The sequence below is a fragment of the Tiliqua scincoides genome, chromosome 3 (genome assembly GCF_035046505.1).
Source record: "Tiliqua scincoides isolate rTilSci1 chromosome 3, rTilSci1.hap2, whole genome shotgun sequence".
Taxonomy (NCBI): domain Eukaryota; kingdom Metazoa; phylum Chordata; class Lepidosauria; order Squamata; family Scincidae; genus Tiliqua; species Tiliqua scincoides.
The window spans coordinates 161,400,436-161,421,116 of NC_089823.1; the positions used below are offsets into that span (position 1 = coordinate 161,400,436).

The following is a 20,681-nucleotide window of genomic DNA, read 5'->3' on the forward strand; positions in this document are numbered from 1 at the left end:
CAAGGCAGTGGAGGTTTGGGATCAGAGTTTTCCTTCTCTCAGATGAGTTGCCTTCCCAGGCTAACGAGTCCCATCTACCTGGTGGTAGCATCCAGTCTAATATATTAAAAATAAAATATTGAAATGAATGGGGACCCACCTGAAATTGGCTTGTGACCCACCTAGTGGGTCCCAACCCACAGTTGAAGAAACACTGTTATAGCGAAATCCCTGATAACCTGGAAAACCATTACGCTACATCTCCCTTTCTTCTCTGTGCTCTTGCTTTGTGAACGTGCAGGGGCACTTCAGGTTAAGATGGCAAAGTAAAACATGCTTCCCGGGAAGTATAGCATCTGTACACCAGACTGTGTACAATTTGGACATGTAAACCAATCATCAGTGCTCTACTCATTCAGTTTGCTATGTTTTGCAGGATGGAGGAAAATTTGGGTAAACCCGGCATTCCTAGGCCTTCCTTTGTCACAGCTGTTGAGATGTCCCCAAGAGCTGGTCCTGTGGATGCTAATGATATTAAGAGAAATCTCTATGGTGACTTTTCCTCAGCTTCTGATATCAGCCAGGTAAGAGAACCAAGTGCCTGATCTATTTTGCTTTTACAGCATAGGGCAGGTTGCTTATCATATCCCCCCCCCCAACAAGGATGCTTTTTTGTTCTTTCATTTTCTAAATGTTGATGTCTAATTCTGCCTCATATCCTCATACAAGTGTTGTGATAATGGCCAAGCTTTTTTGTCCTTATAATAAGTTATTTCACACTCACAAATAAGTTATTTAGAATTTTTACCATGTTTTTTTCTCCAAAGGATCTTCAACATGGGTAATCATCTCACAATATCACTCAGTCTTTATTGTATTGCACATGAGTGTAGCCCTAATAGGGCAGCCTAATCCTAACCACCGCCGGCAAAGCCAAGCTGCATGGCCTGTGCTGTATCCAGCACAGGTTAGGAGGTGGCTGGAGGTCTCATCAGGGTAAGGGGATATTTTAAGCCTTACCGTATGTCAAGTCCTACCTGCTCTATGGGGCTTCTGGGATCCACACCAGCTGTATAGCTGGCCCAAATCCATGAAGCCTAGCATAAAGCCAGGAAGGGGGTTAGGATACGACAGAGGAAGATGAATACTTTAACTGCAGCACTGGCTTTGGTCTTCATTGCCTCCTTGGAAGTGATGGCTACCAATGGCACGGCTAACTGGAACTAACTTGCTGATCATTTGACTGAGGCTTCTAGCATAATTAGAATCTTGCTAAGAGCTGGCTTCCAACATTTCATCTTATCATCTGAACTGTGTTCTTACAGAGCTTGTGCTCTGAGCTATGCTTTTTTTGTTTGAGATGGTAATTTTGCTCCTTTTTCATTCTCCCCCCCCCCAAAAAGGCTGATGGAGGGGAGAAGATCTTGCCTGACGTGTTCTTAAATAACTGAGATACACAAACCTGTCACAGACCATTATGATGCTACAGCAATATCTTGCACTTTTGTCTGGTGAGGGACCAGGGCATGGGCCCTGATGACAGGCAAAGGATGAATGAAAGCCTTATTTAGCTTGTAAATTTATTTTGCCCAACAAAAAGGTAACTATATAACATGTGCAAAACCTAAATAGAGAGAAATAAAAGAAAATAGATGAAACTTGCAATGTGGTTATACTTGAAAACAGCTGGAAGAGCAAAGCAATGAAAGTCAAAGTGTTGCTGCACATGGCAACAGGCCTTCTTGGAGTCCTTGCAGCGATGACAGGAGAAGTGTGTAGTTATCTCCAGTATATGTGTGGGAGAGAGTGCCTGAAGAAATAACTTGTCTGCAAAAACTTGAGATTAACACCACAAGATATATGAAAGTGTTTCTTGAACAGTAACTATTTTATGCTCATGTTTCCTGTTTAGAGAGACAGCTTGGAATCCAGAGAACGTGTTCACGTTTGCCTTCGTGTTAGACCACTTATGCAGTCAGAAAAAGAGAGTGATTCTCAGGTGCAACTTTAAAAAACAACCTGTACACACAAGTTTCACTAAACATGTGTTCTCTGCTAGGCTAAATATTTCTTTATATTTTTACAGGACTGTATTTCTGTTCTTGACTCAACAAGTATTGTATTAAAAGCTCCCAAAAGCTCCATGGTGTTTCGTCTCAGTGAAAAAAATTTGGGTCAGGTGGTGCAGAAATTCACATTTTCACAGGTAAGTTAAAGCTGCTGGCAACTTTTTAGTGGTATGGAAGTACTGTAGATGAACAGCAACAAATACAGGGGACCCCTATATCCGTGGATCCCCTATCTGCAGTTTCAGTTAACTCTGGATGCAGGTGGGGCCCCCCATGCCTCTGCGGGTCTCAGAATGACTATTAGGACTATTAGAAAAAAGTCATTCTGAGGTTTACATAGGCCGTGGACAGATATGTGTAGCCTCTGCAGGGCTCAGAAGACCCTCTGGAGGCGAGGGGAGCCCAGCTCCCCTTCTTTCCATAGGGAGGGGGTCACCCTCCATATCCACGAGAGGTTCTGGAATGGAACGCCTTGCAGATATGGGGGCATGCCTGTACTTGTGCAATCTGAAGAGTTTTTAAGAGAATCTATTTTTTCAGAATGAGTTTGACATAAGAGAAAAATAATTGTCCATAACTTTAGTTTTTAAAGCCTTTAAAAATCCCACTTGTTAATTCATTAGGTTTTTGGACCTGAAACAACTCAAGAAGAATTCTTTGAAGGTACTGTGAAACAACCAGTGCAGGACTTCCTGAAGGGCCACAGTCGCCTAGTTTTTACTTACGGTGTTACAAATGCCGGAAAAACATATACATACCAAGGTATAGTGGAACTTTCTTTGAAAAAAAATATTAACTTTAGCTGTACTTTCTCCGCTGAGACTGCCCTTGATATCTAAGCAGGCTATAATTTAATTATTCTGATTTTTTTAGACTGTGTATTCCTTTTGATGCTTCTGCTTCAGTTGAATAAAGGTTTCATATGTGTGCAGGTCAGAAGGAATGCAGATATGGAATTGGGTTTAGAACTAGTGTGTATTGGAAACAGTCCTGTACGTCTCCGATAGTGATTCAAATGCAGGGAATCCCCTTAACTCTATGCACACGGTTGATGCTCTTCTTGCATGTCATCCCACTTGCTTAACATCAGCTTGATGAAGTTTCAGAAAAAGGTTTTATGACTGTCCATCCATGTGATCTTGTAAGAAGAAGGGGCAGAAGTTTGTGTTCTTAGGGTTTCTGGCACTGTAGTTTTGTTCATTCAGGATTCCCCCCCCCCCCCAAAAAAAAACCCAGAAATGACAATACTGGCTTAGTGCAGAGATTAGTTTAAAGAAATTGGTGCCCAAACGCACCTAAAGGTGGTGTTCTACCCATTTTTGCCAAACTGTTCTCCCCCCCCCGGTATGCCACTGATATGATTTCTGAATTTATTTTGTACTTAAGAGATGACTCTCATTCAGAATTTGATTAGTTCATCTTTTTCTGAGAGAGGAAAAACATTTTTGCTGTTCCTGATTTTTGCCCTGGTACCCAACGTCCTGATGGGTCTTGCATTCTACATGACAGGCACAGATGAAAACATTGGGGTTCTCCCAAGGGCACTGGACATGTTGTTTAAAAGCATTCAAGGTCAGCTATATCCAGAAATGAATCTCAAGCCCCATAGATGCCGAGAACATAAAAAGCTGAGTAAAGAAGAAGTGAGAGAAGAAATGGCTGTCAAAAACTCATTACTCCGTCTCATGAAAGAGGTATGATAATTTTATTTAGGAAGAGCAATTAAAAATTGCTGTGAAGAAGCTCAAAGCGGTTTATAAATACATACCAACTTAAAATTAAAAAAAAAAGCCTAAAACTGTTGGACTTGCCTTTATTGTAGCAGTCAATAGAATAACCAACAAACTTAAGTCATTTTTTAATAGCTTGACTGGTGCATTGTCAAGAAAAGGCTTTGAAGGCCAACAGGGCTAAATTGCTTAAAATATATGTGCGTACGAAAGAGGGCAGTGCAGTTCTACAGAATGATTTTTCTGATTGTTCTGTGTTGCTGCTGTTCTTTATGCAAGTATGGTGTCTTCTATTAGTGTTATATGTGTTATGATTTTTGATTTCTTCTTGTAAAAATATCTCCTGTGGATTGCAGGAGTGAATTATATAATGAATTATATCATAATTTTTTTTAACCTAAACCTTCCTGCTAACGGTGACAGTCCAAAGTCTTTACCTGTGATACTGGCAATATTACTGAAATATTTCATTATAAATATTTTATTAAAATACTATTACTAAATATTTATTATTATTATAAAGAACTTCCACGGAGCAGAGAACTTGCTGGGCTTATGCTTGGAAATCATACTGCATAGCTATATGAATAGTGATCCAATTTAGAAATGGAAATGGCGTAAAGGTTTTAATCTGGAAAAGAATATGGGCATGTAAGAGAACTTCAGTTTGGCTTACTATGGCTGGGTTCAGACATACTGTAAATCATGATTCTACACTGACTGTAGTTAAGAACCCACATCCTCGTTTGAGCTACTTACTACACATGCAGTAGGCAAACCATGGCCTAGAGCTGCTTGTTGACTCCTGATTCCTTTCTTGTCAGGACTGTTCATAAAGTTTACTCTTGTTTCCATGGTGCAGCAGCCTCTTGAGGTGAATTAATGGTCCCAATGATGGTTTGTCAATTGCTTGTGAATTCAGACATTACATAAAACCATAGAACGCACAAGCTGTGCTATAATCAACTTCATGTTGTCATGTCAGACACTGGTTAGTCATCCCCAAACATGCAAACTACATTGTGGACAGGCTTGGATTTGGATATGAGTGAAACCATAGTTTCTTGATATGTGATTAAACCCAGCCTAAGGCAAACTACCCAATGGAGGTCATATCTAGGGGGGAAATGTTTAAAATATAGTAAGGCACACATACTTCCAAGATTTTTTCTTTTGACTGCGTTTTTTTAACATGAACAAATTCGCCCCGAATGTGTAGATTGCTGATCTTTGCCAAGGCAAAGGTTGACATTTCTTTCAACATTGCAAAATTGGTTGTTTTGCTAGTCTGAAAGCTCTGAATAACGACAGTTTGCATTCCGGTGAAAGATTACATCTTGATTGTATTGATCCTAATAATATATGTACTTCTTTGGGGGAAAAAACAGAGCACTATATAAGTGCTATTGAAACCGTGCCAATGGGGCATGCACTGCATCCTGTGGTGGGGAGGCGGTCAGGTCTCCTCAAGGTAAGGGAAGGTTTGTTCCTTTATCTTGGGGCCGCATTGCAGATGCTTCCAAACTGGAAAATTGGGTAGAATTGGACCCCGAGTTTCACTGAAATGTGTTAAACTGTATTAACAGGTGGAATAACACACAGGAAAGAGTTGCATATCAATAGCCATGTGTTTTTGTAATGTGAAGTGAGGTTTAGGAAACTGAACAAAGTGACAATGTGTCACATGTTCTGTTCTAGCACATATTTTGGGGGGAGAGAGAAGAGACACTGGGCAGCTATTTTTTGGCAGCAGCCACACATCTTCATGTGTACTTTTGGCTCTGGAGATGACAGTAAGAGTTATCTTGCTCTACAAACTCTTAGAAACTCTTTCATTGGCATGTCATAAGTTTCTAATGTTGGAATATAAAGGATGACAATCTGCATTTCAGAATATTTGACTATATGCTGGTCTTAATTTCCAGGTGGATTATCAAAATGGTATAAATGGGAATTGCAGCAGAAATGCCAGTAATTCTGAAGGTAAGTTGCATATGGAAGGAATGAAAGCCAGCCTATGTAAATTCCATGTGAATGATTTATGTAACAAGAAGTGTTGGAAGCAGACTTTCTCTGAGATCTTGAGGTATGTGTGCATGTTTAACTTGGATCTCCCACTGCAAAGATACTGTTAAACAATACTGTTTTACATTTGTGATGTCTAGAATAGTGTTTCTCAAACTGTGGATAGGGACCCACTAGGTGGGTTGCAAGCTAATTCCAGGTGGGACAATGGGACTTACTTGATCGTCAATTGGACTTACTTCTGGGTAAGTGTGGGTAGGATTGCAGCCTAGGATTGTAAAAAGTTTTCCTGCTTGATGTCACTTTCGGTCATGACATCACTTCAAGTGGGTCCTGACAAATTATCATTCTAAAAGGAGGATCCCGTTGCTAAATGTGTGAGCACCACTGGTCTAGAAGGACTCATTTCCATCAGGATGTTCTTGTAATTCAAAATGTTTTAGCAGTGTTGGCAGAAACCTTCAAAGAAGCTGAGCAATGGAACATGGAGAATGCGAAAGGAGCACAATACTCTGTCTGGGTTTCATTTTGTGAAATCTACAATGAGTGCATTTATGACTTGCTGCTCCCTATATCCAATGACAAGAGAAGAAAGCTGCTGCGCCTTGCCCAGGATGTCAAAGGCTGTTCCTATGTTAAAGGTAATGAGCATTCTGGGTGTGAACAACCACAATTCCAGCAGCCTTAAGATGGTAGCTTATTCAATGTGTGCTAGCTTCCCCTGAACAAAACCCAGCCCTGTGATGCAAAGGGAAAGCACTGTTTCTTCCCCCGCCTGCCCTGAGAGTGCTTAGGGCAGACTAGGCCATCATCTTCAGTCACCAAATGCATCTTTTCCTTCTTCAAATACTGTTTTTTGGCTCTGTCAATTTAAAATCCTTTATATAAACAATAACCTTGATATGCTGTACCACAACTTTTGATCTTTGGGTTTATGCTGAATCTTCTAAGCAGGATAAAATTATTGTGTTCCAAATATTGAGGGTTTTTAAGACTTCAAATGTACTGTCTTCTATCAAAAAGCATTTCTGCAGTCTAGGAAAAGCAATAACACTTCTTTCCTCCCACCCTTGCTCTTCACTGAAGACCTTCTAGAATGAGCTTAAGTTTTTTTTTTTTAATTCAAACCCATCTGCTTGTCAAAGATAAAGCTACAAAGGAGAGCTCTGTAAATAGACACAATATCTGAGAGGTTGTTCATGTGTGGCCTGGTCATGTAGAGCACATAGTAGGCTGCAGAACCATGATTCCCGCCCCTCTTTCATTATTGACTTTGTAATGACCTGTCCTCTCATGAGCAGGCCTTATTGCACAGACCTTTGGCAGCATAAAGTGTGACATCCTTTAATGCATGATGTGGGAGTGTGAAGGTTTGTTGCTGCACTTAATTAAGCACAGATGCAGCTTGGCTGAGGTGAAAAACCAGCTCTGAAGAATACTTTTAAACCAGTCTCTTCCTATCAGTTTCCTGCTTTTGTGTGTATTGTCATAAATACTATGTGCAGTTGTTACTAAAATAACTTTAATATTTCTTAAAGATCTACAATGGATTCAGGTTTCAAATTCTAAAGAAGCTCTCAGGCTCATGAAACTAGGTCTGAGGCATCAGAGTTCTGCTTCTACAAAACTGAACGCCAACTCTAGTAGAAGGTAAGAGAGTGACCCTTGGCGAGGGCCTAGGTTCTGATGCATGCAACTCCTATTCTGTTTCATCCCCATTGGTTCTGGTTACTACCTTTTTAAAAAAAACCTTAAATAGATTAGGACCAAGTTGTTTGGAGCAGCATTGCTCCCAGTATGAAGCTACCAAGTCACAAAAACCTTCAGCAGAAGCCCTTCTTCCTTTCAGAAGTTTGGTTGGTGGGGGTGTATGACAGGGCCACTTTGTTACAGAACCCAGGTCCCTGCCCCATTAGGTCAGTCGAGCACCTTGCTATTGCATTTTTTTGGCGAAGAGCTTTTTTTCATTTCACCACGCTTTTAATTTAGGACAATTACACTCTGGTGCAGTTGCATGTCAGCGCTGCTTTGTAGCTGTTTAAATTTGTGTTTGGTTTTGTTACGTTTCAGTTGAGTGCTATCTGTTGTGTCAGGTGGGGATAGGGCCATGTTAAGGTGGAATGTGACTTGTAATTCCTAGATAAAGCTAACATGGAATTCCATGTGGAATAATGGCAAACTTGTATGATTGTCTTTATTTTCTGAGAGTGACTTGTTAAAACTGTGCCCCTAGAATTGATTGAAACACTTATGCCCACACACTCCCCCCATCCCTCAAGATATACCACAGACTCAAATCAATCTGAATGTTTTTTTAATTGCTTGAACTCCTTGAGAACCCACTGTGGTCTTCTGCATTAAGTTAGTGGGGCAGTGAAGGAGCCTGAAATATTCTAAAATCCACAGCAGTGGTATTATGACAGTACTTCCCAAACTTACTGTGGTCATGGTGCCCTTCTTTTGCTGTGGCCTCTTCTTCCTGGCTGTCCTGGGTGCCGCCATCTTGGGTTGCACAAGACCCAAGATAGTGGTGCCTGGGAGAGCTGGGAAGAAGAGGCCACTGGGGATATCTTGCGACACCCCTGTGAATTTGCCGTGGCGCCATGAGATGCTGCAGTGCATGGTTTAGGAATTGCTGTATTGGGGGTGTGGGTGTGGTGACAAACACACAAACTTCCAACAAACTTTTGAAGTTTTAGTTTTGTTGGAAGTAAGGTTGGGACTTGAATGCAGTAATGTTTTTACTAATTTTTAAAAATAGCAATGCTGGAAGTGGACTAGTTTTTTGTGTCTTATCTTTCAGCCATAGCATATTCACTGTGAAAATGCTAAAAATTGATTCTGGAGCAACTCGTGTCTTGCAAGTCAGTGAGTAAGTGATTGTGCTTTGAAAGAACTGTGCTCATTGTCAATTCTTCAAAACTTCACAAATAGCAACCTAAAATCCTTGCTCTATATTTGGTTTCTTTCTCTACCTCCAGATTATTTCTGTGTGACCTGGCTGGCTCGGAGCGTTGTACCAGAACCCACAATGAAGGAGAGCGGTTGAAAGAGAGTGGAAATATTAACACTTCCTTGCACATTCTGGGCAAATGTATCCATGCCCTAAAGACCAGCCAGCAGTCAAAGTAGGTTCTGGAGGGCATGGGAAACCTTAAGCCTTCCAGCTGGCCTTTTTTGTGAAGCATTAGCCTTGAGGTGTTGGGCCTTCGCTCTTTGTCTGTTAGACACTTGGTCAATCCTAAAAACACCATTGTGGTCTCCCAAGTGCCTTCCATCCCTCAAAAAGGGATCAACCCTGTTTTGTGTGTTTACAATGCCTATAATCTCATTGTTCCTGACATTTTGGTCAAAACTGATTATAGAGCCTGAGCATGAATGTCATGTGTTGGAGAGCAAAATAGCAGTAGTTGCTCATATCTGCCTGAAAACAAAATGAGCTGTAACTGATAAAATGTAACATTGTCTCATTCTAGACTGCAGCAGCACATACCTTTTCGTGAAAGTAAGCTAACACACTTCTTCCAAGGCTTCTTCAGCGGTAAAGGGAAGGTGTGCATGATTGTGAATGTCAGCCAGAATGCCTCTGCATATGATGAAACGCTCAATGTGCTCAAGTTTTCAGCAATTGCTCAAAAAGTAAGCATGTACATGGGGGCTGAGTTTAAACTATTGCAGAAAGCTTACTTATTTACCCTGCCATCAAACTGTTTGGGAATAGGAAAGGTCCTGCATATAGAGCAAATACGTGTATGTTTCTACTACAGTTGTCCTGACACCAATCTTGCATGGTGCTAAGCGTACCATGGACATTGCATGCATTTCTAGAACTTGATCTCTGTTACTCAAAGGATGTTACTAAAAAGATCAGTGCTTAACTAGACAAAAGACTGAGTCTTCCAAATAGCTCAACAACAATATTTAATATCCAGGTTTAGAAGTATGTCTTTGAATATCAGTTACTGAATGGCAAAGCATGGGGGGCGGGCTCCTTCCAATTACCACATGACTACTACATGTGGCATAACGTGTGTCTGGTTTTGCAACATTATTATTATTATTATTATTATTAATTTATACCCCGTCTTTTTGCCCAACAGGCACACAAGGCGGCTTACAAACACTTTAAAAAATACAACATTAAAAACAAACAAACCCCTTGGACAAACATAGGTTCCCTCCAACAAGTACTAGAATAACTTCTACGCATGAAACTCATTGTGAGCCATATACTACGTATATGTGATGTCATCTGTGGGATTTGCCAGACTGTATAAATATTCATTATTTCCCCAGAAGTTAATAAAAGCTTGCCAGTTCTCCCAAACTAATTGCAACATTATGTAATCAGTCTAAGAATCCAGTGTTGCAGCATTTGGTGTTACAATTCTTTTTCATTGTGATCCTGTGTGTGTGTAAGCATATAAACAACAAGTATGCAAAGTGTGAGGATTTGCATACTAAAACCGCGACAAATTAAGCTATATAGCAAGAATGTTGACTTTCTTGGAAAAAGTGTAGTTTTCACAGAATTTTTCTTCGCATGGGATTGCCTTAAAACTATAACTTTTTGTGGGAAGTTCTAACCAGCTACAATGTATCTTGTTGCTGCCATTGGCAAGGACAAATCTGACATTACTTTTCTTACTGAATAGGTCATGGTCCTTGATTCTTCCAGTTCTCCTCAAGAAGAGTTGCTTGATCAAATATCAGTCAAATCTGACTCTGAAATTAGTACTGAAGAAGGTGTGTCTTTACCTGTTAAAAGAGCAACTTTGTGCTGGGAAAGTACTCTGGAAGATGTGATGGAAGATGAAGAAGAGTTGCTAGCTGACAGCAGTGAGGTACATGAAGAAACCCGTATGGCAAAAACCACCCTTGGGAAGGAGGAGGAACCTGAGGTGATAGAAGAGGCCATCAGTGAGGAGGATGAAGACAGTGACATAGTCATGGGAAAAGAATACTATCAGGTATGCCTTGCTAGAGGAGAAACTGTGTTTGTCTTTAGCAGCAAGAGGCAGAAAGCCTGCGGGCCAACTAATTGTTGCTTTCTCATGAAACTTACTGTGTGACCTTTTGATCAGTCACTTGCAATCAGCCAAACCTACCTCCCAGGGTAAGAGAATTACTTGTAGCTACACTGCCCTGAGGTGTCTTCAAGGATGTGTTTTTAAAAAATAGTAAAAAATGGTGAACCAAAAGGCAATGACCATGCAGAAAATGTACATTTTGATAAAATGGGTACATACTCTGACTGTATTGGCACCAATGGTTGGACATGGGAAGCAAGTTTACATGGTGCCAAAGTATTGTTTCTTCTAGTCTTGTACTAGCCACTCCTGGCTGACAACAGCTGTCAAGGATCCCAGGCAAGCACCTCTTCCAGCCTTGCTACCTGAGAACCATTAATTGCCTGAAAGGCTGGGGATTGAACCTCAATTGATGTGAAGCCTAACCTATAGCATTGAGTTATAGTGCCCTGTGTGCTTCCCATGCTCGTATTCTGGCCGCCTCCTCCCCCCTCCCATCTACCCAAGAAATGGAAGGGATTGTTTTGGTCTATGGGAATCTCTCAATACATGGCCACTACACCCATATAGGGACAGGTCATGCTGTTGTGTCTAGAATTTTTCACTTCAAGTCAGTAAGCTAGTGGTCTAGTATGTCTTGTCTATTTACATGTAATAACACGAATATTGAAAATAAGTCTGGAATCACCAGCCTTTTAAATGAGAGATGGAATTCCAGTACTGCCTGTATTTCCATTTAATGTTTTCAGTCTAGTCCTTGTGATTCCATGATAGCATCTTTTCATTCTTATGGATAAACTGTGAGAAGCCAGAGATTCTGGTGTAATCCCTACAAAAGAACTTCCAAATGCTCCTAACTTGATGATTTCTGCATACTGACACCACCCCATGTGATCATGTTTAGAGGCTGCTGAATATAATAGAGGACCTGAAAAACAAGCTGATTGATGAAAGAAAAGATAAACTACTGTTGGAACTTAGAATCCGTGAAGAAGTCGTACAGGAGTGCTCTCAGCATCTTGCTAAAAAGGAGAGTAATCTCAGGTGAGTTTGCTGTTGGTTTATGTTTACTGCTGTGCAGGGTTGGCATCCACATAGAACTGAATGAATGACATATAGGTTGCTGAGGGAATTGGGGAGAGGAACCTAGTGTGTCTGAATTCTTAATGTGCCTGTTTGACACTACTGCCAAGCTGTCCTGTGGTGGTGGTTAGCAAAAAAGCCCTGGTTATGTACATAGCTCATCTGGGGTGATATTTATTATACTGCTTTTCAACAAAGAAGAGTTCACAAGGTGGTTTACATAGAAAATATGTCAATGAATGGTTTCCTGTGCTTGGAGGGCTCAAAGTCTAAAAGGAGGTGCAAGAGAGACACCTACCAACAGCCACTGGAAAAGGCACCATGGAGTATATTTACCACCCCTGCTAATTATAAGATGACATCACTTTAAAAGGTGCCTCTTTGGGGTAACACAGTTCATTAATATCTGGGGCCTTTTCAGAAGGTAGTCAGATTCTCTTACCCCTGTGCCCAAAATTATGGCAAATTCCTTGTGCCCTTTAAAGAAATGCTTCAAGATAAGGTTCAATTCTCCTAGAAGAGCACTTCAGTTGGCAGAAATAGCACAGTATAGAGGGTTCTTCAGGAGGAAAGCAAACTGTATAATTCCATGGCTGCTGCTTGAACCTAGGGAATATTTTGACCGCAAGGAAGAAATGATGGAGGACAACTGTGAGGCACGCATGCAGCTTTACAAGGAGCTGGTGCAGGACTGTATCCAACTGACAAATGGCAAAGATGGAGAAGAGACTTGGTCTAATGAGCAGGATGAAACTCTGGTAAGTTTGTGCTACCTCTAGAGGCCACAGATGTATTTCTAAAGGCTACCTTTGGTACTTGATGGGGGGGGGGTTAAACAGCATAAAAAATGAATGTGGTGGTTGAAAGCTTGTTTGCTAGATCTTGGGCCATTTAGATCAAGATCTTACTGGTAATTTTACTGCTATTCATTAAATTTGATAATAAGATATTCATATTGCTCACATTTTGAGACTTCAGGGATCTTTCCAATGAGTGCTTCCTTTAAAATTGAAATGCACACTTCTGGATAAGTTAATAAGGTAATGAGCTACTGAGTTTTCTGATTGTACTATTATGAAATGGCCACAGGTAGGGTGGCTTTTTACTTCAAGGACTGCTCTTGTCTCATCAAGCAAAGTTTACTGGGCTGTGTGAACAGGCTTGGTTGGCTAAGCGCTGTCCCATAGCCTTGCTCCATTGCCAGATATATCAATAGTGGCCCGGCATGATGCTCTGGCATTCTTAGTAACTGCAGAGGCTTCTGCAGATCCTCACAGACAGTTTTCACATTTACTTTACATTTTGTGTCTTGCAACAAGGGAAGTGAAGCTAGAGAATCGGGAAATGCTGCTGATCTTGTCTGCATAGTAGAGTCGCTGCAACAGAACGTCGCGGATATTAAACAGAAGGCAGAAACTATATTTGAGCTGCTCGGTGGTTTAGAAGATCCTCAAACCACCATAGAGTGGCTCAAAAAACAATTGACTGAAATCACAGCAGAGTTATCCAAAACTCAGGAGGAGTTGTTGTGCAGAAGTAAAGGTGAGCATTATGGGAACATTTAAATAGAATCATGGGCCAAGATCTCATCCACCCATGCAACCAATTTCATACTTCCAAGGTGACTCACTTAGTTCTTGAATGACTGCTCTTCATTGAGCAAGCTGCTTTTGAAATTTGAAAAGCTTTCAAAAAGCAGTTTGAGAAAGTGTAGTTTGTGGTGGTGGTGGGGGAAGTAAAACAATCCCACTGGAAAAAATATGAGCCATTGTGAATACCTATAGTAGCCCTTTGGATGCCAGCCCCAACATGGCATGTCACAAGTGCCAGCCTTCTACCTCCACCCCAATCCAAAATCAACAGATTTGATCTTTCTATGTACGTGTTGTATTTTTAACATATAAAGACATATTAATATTCTGTTAATATGTACTCTTGAAAAACCTCTGCATTATAGAGATGAAAATACAAGAAAATAAACTGAGTGAATCTGCTAAAGTTCTTCAAGATGCCACTGAGGTAAATGTCTGTTGTGGTGTTTTTCTTTAACACCAGCATTTACTATGTCATAGTCTACTTGATCAAGTCTCATTCATTTCACAGTTTTGAATTTAAGAATTGCCATGAATTTAAATACATCTTAATGTTAACCATATCTTTCCTTTTTCTGAAGAAAATGGCTCTACAGAACAAATGCATTCAAGAGCTAACGCAAGTTGTGGAGCAAAAAGATGATGAAATACACAGACTCCAAGATCTGATAAGTTACCTGGAGAGTGTCATAAAAGACTCTGTAAGTGTGTGAATTTTTCTCTTGTTAATCTTGACAGTAGGAGCTGTACCTGAATACCTGTGTAGCAGTCTTGAACTAATGTGCTGTTTATTCCGGAGCTAAATATTTTAGAATGGGGTCCAAAGACTGCATGATTAGTACTGAAACGTAGTTATGGCCAGAAGGAAGGCATCTGAATGTAGGCTGTTGCTCAGATACGCAGTGTTAATCTTCTCAAAAGAAAGAAGGGGCACCACCACAAAAAATTAGACACATTTAAGACAACAGCAGGTGCATGTCTTGTTCCATTCTCTTACCGTGAACACTTGCTGCTTTGGGTGAATATAGGGGTTAAAGAAAAACTTGATTCTTGTAGAAGCTTCACAGTGCTTAGAACACTCCTTTCTTATTCAGGATAGGTGGAGCCAGGCAGGAGGAGGACCGTTTTTCACTCTGAGTAGCACAATCCATTTCTAGCACTGGAAAGCTGGTCTAGGGTTGGAGGAAAGAGTTTAATTTTAAAAGAGAAGATCAAAGAAAATTGGAAATGCAGTGAGTTGCTGCAGCCTTATAGTGAGTGTGACATGATTGCTCCTGAAATAAACCCCACAGATTCCACTAGAACTTCTACTAGTGTACTTATTTTATAAGGACATATATGGAAAAAATGCAGTGTAATAAATAATAATAAACTTTATTTTTATCCCGCCCTTCTCCCCAAAGGGACCCAGGGCGGCTTACAACATATTAAAAAAACAAAAAAAAAACAGATTAAAACATAATTTAACAGATAAAAACATATTAAAAACACATTAAGAGAAACCATAAAAACAGTAATCAGATAAAAGTCAGAATAAAAAGAGCATAAAACAGCAGTTCAAGGGGGAATCACACCTATAAAAAACTAAAAGATGTATAAAAGTTGTTAAAAAGGCCATAGAGTCAGAAGGCTTGTGTAAACAACAAGGTCTTCAGGCCTCGCCGAAAGGTCTCGAGGGAGGGAGCCATTCTCAAGTCAAGGGGAAGGGAGTTCCATAACATTGGTGCCACTACTGAGAAGGCCCTATTTCTTGCCGCTGCCCCACGAACCTCTTTAGGTGGCGGCACATGTAAAAAGGCCTTCTGTGATGACCTGAGAGGACGAGCCGGATTGTGCGGGAGTAGGCGATCTCTAAGATAGCCTGGCCCAGAGCAGTATAGGGCTTTAAAGGTCAAGACCAGCACCTTGAATTGGGCCCGGAAACGAATGGGCAGCCAATGTAGCCCCCGGAGAAGCGGACTGACAGAGTCAAACCGCCTAGCTCCAGTGACCACATGGGCCGCCGCATTCTGCACTAATTGCAGTTTCCGAACCGTCTTCAGGAGCAGCCCCACATAAAGCATGTTACAATAATCTAGCCTCGATGTCACCGTAGCATGGATCACCGTGGCCAGGTCTGCACGATCCAAGTACGGCCGCAGCTGGCACACCAGCCAAGATACCTACTTGGAGGGTCAGTATCGAAAGCCGCCGAGAGGTCCAGCAGGACCAACAGGGATGCACTCCCCCTGTCCAGTCCCCAGCGTAGGTCATCCACCAAGGCGACCAAGGCAGTTTCCGTCCCAAAGCCCGACCTGAAACCAGATTGAAAAGGGTTCAGATAATCCGCTTCATCCAAGACCCTCTGGAGTTGGGCCGCCACCACCCGCTCGATTACCTTGCCCAGAAACGGGATGTTGGAGACTGGCCGGTAGTTATTCAGCGCAGTAGAATCCAGGGAGGGCTTCTTCAGGAGGGGGCGAACCACCGCCCACTTCAAAGCAGGCAGGTGTAGGAGCAGATGGGAGAAGAAACACACGGAGAAGGTTCCAATTTTTGGTTGTTGGAAGTTGGCCTCAAAGAGTTCAGTTCAACTTACGCCAAAAGAGAAAGTTCTACAAAATATTACTGTATACTTATACTTTTATAATTGATGCCTTATGAATGAATGAAAAATTTGTTCTTCATCCTAAAAATTCAAACCTGTCCCTTGAAGGCCAATGAAAATGTTTGTTTGGAAAACATGGCTGCTATGCAAGGGACATGCTTTGGCCGTTTGCTGCCTGAAGGCACCCATGGCAAGGTATATTACAACCTATTATGTGGAACGTATTGTAAGAGACCAGGGGTAGGACGTCAGGTAAGGAAGTTGGAGAGCTTGGACTTTCTTCCTTTGTTTAAGCCTGCATTGTGAGGAAACAGGAACCTGGAAGGAAATGAAGGAACAAAAATTCTTGCCAAATCTGAGAGAAGTGGTAGCTAGATTTCTAACAGCTCAGCATCTCATTTGTACATCTACATGTCAAAATTGGTATTCTAGGCCAAGCAAATTGTGTTGGCATCCTTGACGAAAGGGATGAACTAACTAAAGTTGGCCTATCTAAGCAGTGTGAATAGTCTTGACAAATGGATAACTGAATTTGCAGTGTTATCGCTAGGGTTTGCTTCACCCAGTTTGGGAGGCCAGCACATCACCTCCATGATGGACCTTCTTCCATGCACTTAGTGGGACAACACCCCAGACAGTGGGCATGAGGATGTACCATTGCCCCATCCCCGCTAGTTTTTTGGCTGTAACTTTGATATAATAATATTTCAATGTGGTTTAACTGCATTCTGTATGAAATTGCACATCAAATGATAAAACATGATGGTATTATTCAAAAGTATCAAGATTGAAAAAATTTTGGCCAGTAGTGGTGTCTCCCTCTGCTATGTGCATCACCTGGTGTGGCCTGCAGCCCTCTAGCGATGCCACTGAACGTAAGGGGTGCAGATATTAATAGAATTGACTGCCCTATTTTTAATTTAGGAGGCCACAATTGCAACTATTAAGCAAGAAATGGAACGTGAGAACAAGAAAACAAGTTGCACCCAGTCTAAGGAATCTATGGAGCAAAATGGGAGAAAACGATGTCTAGAAATTGAGGAGCAGGAAGGAGGCCCACCTGCAAAGCAAGGTATCTCTTCCTGTTCATGCTTGCAGAAAGACTCCTGAAATGAGAGCATGTATTTTGGAGTGAAGGCAAAAACTCAGTGTAGACATGGAAAGTTGACCATTAAAGCAAATTCATGCCTTTTGCATGACTCTTCTCTCTTGATTTTATTTTAAAAGTCAAAATAAACTTTGTTTTATTTATTCAGCTTTTGTTCAGCTTGTTGTTTGTTCTGCTTTTTCTTGTGTGGTATCTTATGTGCGTGGTATCTTAGATGTAAACAATCACACCTGTCAACTCGCTAATCACCTCTGTGTTCTTTGGAGATTTAAAGGATATGATCATCCTTCCTACCTAAACTCTTCCTTATCGTTAAAACATTGAATTCTAACCTTCATGAGAGCAGAGAGCCAAGCATTACTGCTACTTAAGTTCTCTTCTGTTCATATTCTTCAAGTGCTTGTGGATTTCAATGGCCTCCCTGTATAACCACGTATGATACTGTTTGGTTGTAGACAATACCTATGTTTGATCAAACTTCATCTGGTGGCCAGTTCTTATGTGCTCCACAACTGCTGGTTTTTCTGCTTGCTGCAGATGACAGTGTCTTTTGTGTTCACACTCCTTTTTGTGCTGCCTACATATAATTTTTCACACTTGCAGGGGATATGGTATACATGTTGCTGTGGAGAGAAATCTAGTTTTTAACTAGAACACAGTTTTTAATCCTAGACAACTTTAATTGCAACAATTTATCTCAATGTTTAGATAAAATTTTCCAAAAGCAGTGCACAATAGATACAACTAAAAACAATGTGTTTAATATTTAAGACAGAATTACAACTGGTTCTCCATTTGTTTTTTCCCAGTAGAAAAACTGCCCATTTGGGGAGACCTGTCAGTGCAGGGCCTCTTATTAAGAACAATATATATATATATTTTTCCCCATAAAGGCTGTTCTTTCCCTCATTCTCTTCTCCTGTTCTCCCTTCCAAAGAAAGATGGCCTTTAGTAGAAAGCCCTTAATTGGAAAAAAGGGATAAAATAACCTACAAACATAATTACTGGTCTCTTTTATCAGAGGTCTGGATTTTATTACATCTTTTTAGGTGCATCTCTGGTTACATCCTGGGATATTGGGTGGCACGTGTGAGTTCTTACAGGGATCTATATGTAATATCGACACTGGGAGAAAAAGGCAATTGCCTATCTGAAATTACTGGGTAGCTCTTTACTACTTTAAATTAATTTAAAGTAGCTCTTAATGCATATTTATGCTCTCAGATACTGCTTTTAGCAAGTATTTTGCACATACAGATTTTGTGTTCATCTGTTTACATTCTTCTCCCACACCCCTTGGCAGCTATGTCTTTTCAAGGTTTCTATGTGCTACTCCAAATTGGAAGAAGTATTGCTTCCCTTCCCCCCCCAAAAAGCATTGAGACAGGAGAGAGGGTGCCATCAGAGGAAGTAGAGAGACAAGCAATCACTGCTTTCCTACAAAACAACTGAAAGATGCAGAAGAGAGGCTAGCAAAGAACCACTAGAAAAAGATGATGTGCTGGAGTTAAGAGAGACTGTTGCTCCCTGCCTACTAAATCTAAGGGGAGTGCCGCATGAAAAGGTGCCCCTTTCCCCAGTTAGCAGGGTTTGCTGTGGTGAACTGCAGAAGCTGCTGTGAACTCTAATGGTGGAAAAACAAATTTTTGAAATAGTACTCGATTTGCAGCATGTGTAGAATCCAGGTCAGCAGTGCTAGATTAGTCCACTCTATTGCTGTATGGTAGAACTCCAAACTTTCCTCAGAACATAAGTTGTGCCAAAAAGAACTATAAGTCAATAGATCAAGGCTGAACTGTACAGACACTGGTCAAACGCTCCTCCTGGAACTGGGCACTGTTCTGTTTAGACTCTGGAGTTATAAGACTGCTATACTCCTCACACTGAAGTGCTAGCAGAGTAGTATCCATCTAGGACAAAACAAAGTTGGATCAACCTGACAAAACAAAAAGCGAGATGTGGTGATAAGGAGGAATTTCTTGCATTTATTTTGCAGGGAAATATTTCTAAAAGAATTTCCTTGAATCATGAAGTTCTACTCATTCTGCTTCAGTTCTTTATCCGTAAGAGACCTTGACACAGATTAACAGTGTAACTCATTTGATGTGAGTTTCTTTGGGTTTGCAGGCTCCTAGGCTTTGCCTGGTACAAGTATTGGATACAAATGACCATATCTTTTGTTTTTGTAGGGCCCACTAACAATGGTAAAGATAACATAGAGATAAAGAAAGTGGAAGAAATGCAACCCCATGTTTTCAAGGAAATTGTAGTTCTGGAAGAAGAAAATAGAAAGCTGGAAACAAACTTGGCTACTCTTGGAGGGCATTTGGAAAAAGAGAAAATTGAGAGTGAGGGATTATCTGGAGAGATTAGTTTGCCTTCAGAAGAAAAAACTTCTGACTTGAGCAGGGAACTCCAGCAGCAGCAGGCTTATTGTGGGAAGATCATGTCTGAATTGGCTACTCTGAAAGATACAAATAAGGGACAAGAAGAAAAGATTCAGGTGCTGCTTAAAGAAAGAGAATCTGCAAATCAAACTAATGCAGAAGAAAAATTTAAGGTAAAAGCAGTTGAGATGAAAATAGGTGAGCTACACAGGTTAGCCTTACAGCGCCCTAATGTAGATGTTGACTTGGCATGTGGAAAGGAGGTGCTGGGGCTTCCCAAGGAGATGCTAGAATTTCCCAATGAGAGACTCGACCAAACTCCTGTGAATGTTGGTCAAAAGAACTCATTTCATGGTAGTATTGAAAACATCTGGGAAGTGAGCAAGCAAATCATTCATGCATCTGTTCAAAAGAGCAACTTGATTGAAGACCTTCGGCACCAAGCTGAGCAATTGCAAAGGAGGATGTTGGCTGCTGAAGAAGAGATGCATCAGCTAAAGTTGAAGCTAAGTGAAACTATGAATCAGGTGGACACATCCTTGCAGGAAAAGGAAGGCCTCCTTTGCCAGTTAAGGAACCTACAACAGGAAAACACTCTTTATTCTGAAAAATGTAAAGATGCTGAAAATAAAGCCCTTGGCTATGTGGGGCAAATGGATGGCCTCTTGGAAGAGTGTAGGCTGAAAGAGAGTAAAATAGCCTGTTTAGAACAAACACTAGAAGACAAAGAATCTGCCATTTTAGTCCTGGAAAAAAAGCTAAAAGACATGCAGGGGAAACTCAACATTTCAGAATCCGAAACTAAAAAGTTATATGATCAGGAACTGCAACTGAAGGAGCAAGTTTTAGAGCTCAAGAGCAACTTGGAAACAATCAGACTTCAAGATGTGGGAAGAGAAGAAACAAAGCAAACTCTGGAGCAGTAAGTACCTTTTTGCTGCCCTTCAATATTGTAAAGAAATAGCCATAACTTCAAGCTCAGATTTCTGTATGGTTATACAGTGGCTGTAAAGAAACATGCAGTGGCTTTCATGGTACTCAAGAGTGAGTAGCTTATGATGTTATTGCTTGTTTGCATCTTCTCTTGCATC

General features: G+C 40.9%; 1 protein-coding gene across 1 annotated transcript in view; it reads left to right on the plus strand.

Annotated features, from left to right (window-relative positions):
• The first annotated feature begins 416 nt into the window (after positions 1-416).
• KIF20B (kinesin family member 20B) overlaps positions 417-20,681 on the plus strand; it is a 41,266-nt gene continuing 21,001 nt past the window's right edge. The window contains exons 1-19 of the mRNA XM_066619720.1: positions 417-563; positions 1,892-1,978; positions 2,066-2,185; positions 2,672-2,810; positions 3,558-3,742; positions 5,704-5,761; positions 6,250-6,444; positions 7,342-7,453; positions 8,607-8,675; positions 8,785-8,931; positions 9,280-9,442; positions 10,459-10,773; positions 11,738-11,877; positions 12,527-12,674; positions 13,236-13,458; positions 13,874-13,935; positions 14,090-14,209; positions 17,020-17,167; positions 19,393-20,512. Of these exons, the coding sequence (XP_066475817.1) occupies positions 417-563; positions 1,892-1,978; positions 2,066-2,185; positions 2,672-2,810; positions 3,558-3,742; positions 5,704-5,761; positions 6,250-6,444; positions 7,342-7,453; positions 8,607-8,675; positions 8,785-8,931; positions 9,280-9,442; positions 10,459-10,773; positions 11,738-11,877; positions 12,527-12,674; positions 13,236-13,458; positions 13,874-13,935; positions 14,090-14,209; positions 17,020-17,167; positions 19,393-20,512 (3,698 nt within the window). The remainder of the gene's footprint in view (positions 564-1,891; positions 1,979-2,065; positions 2,186-2,671; positions 2,811-3,557; positions 3,743-5,703; positions 5,762-6,249; positions 6,445-7,341; positions 7,454-8,606; positions 8,676-8,784; positions 8,932-9,279; positions 9,443-10,458; positions 10,774-11,737; positions 11,878-12,526; positions 12,675-13,235; positions 13,459-13,873; positions 13,936-14,089; positions 14,210-17,019; positions 17,168-19,392; positions 20,513-20,681) is intronic.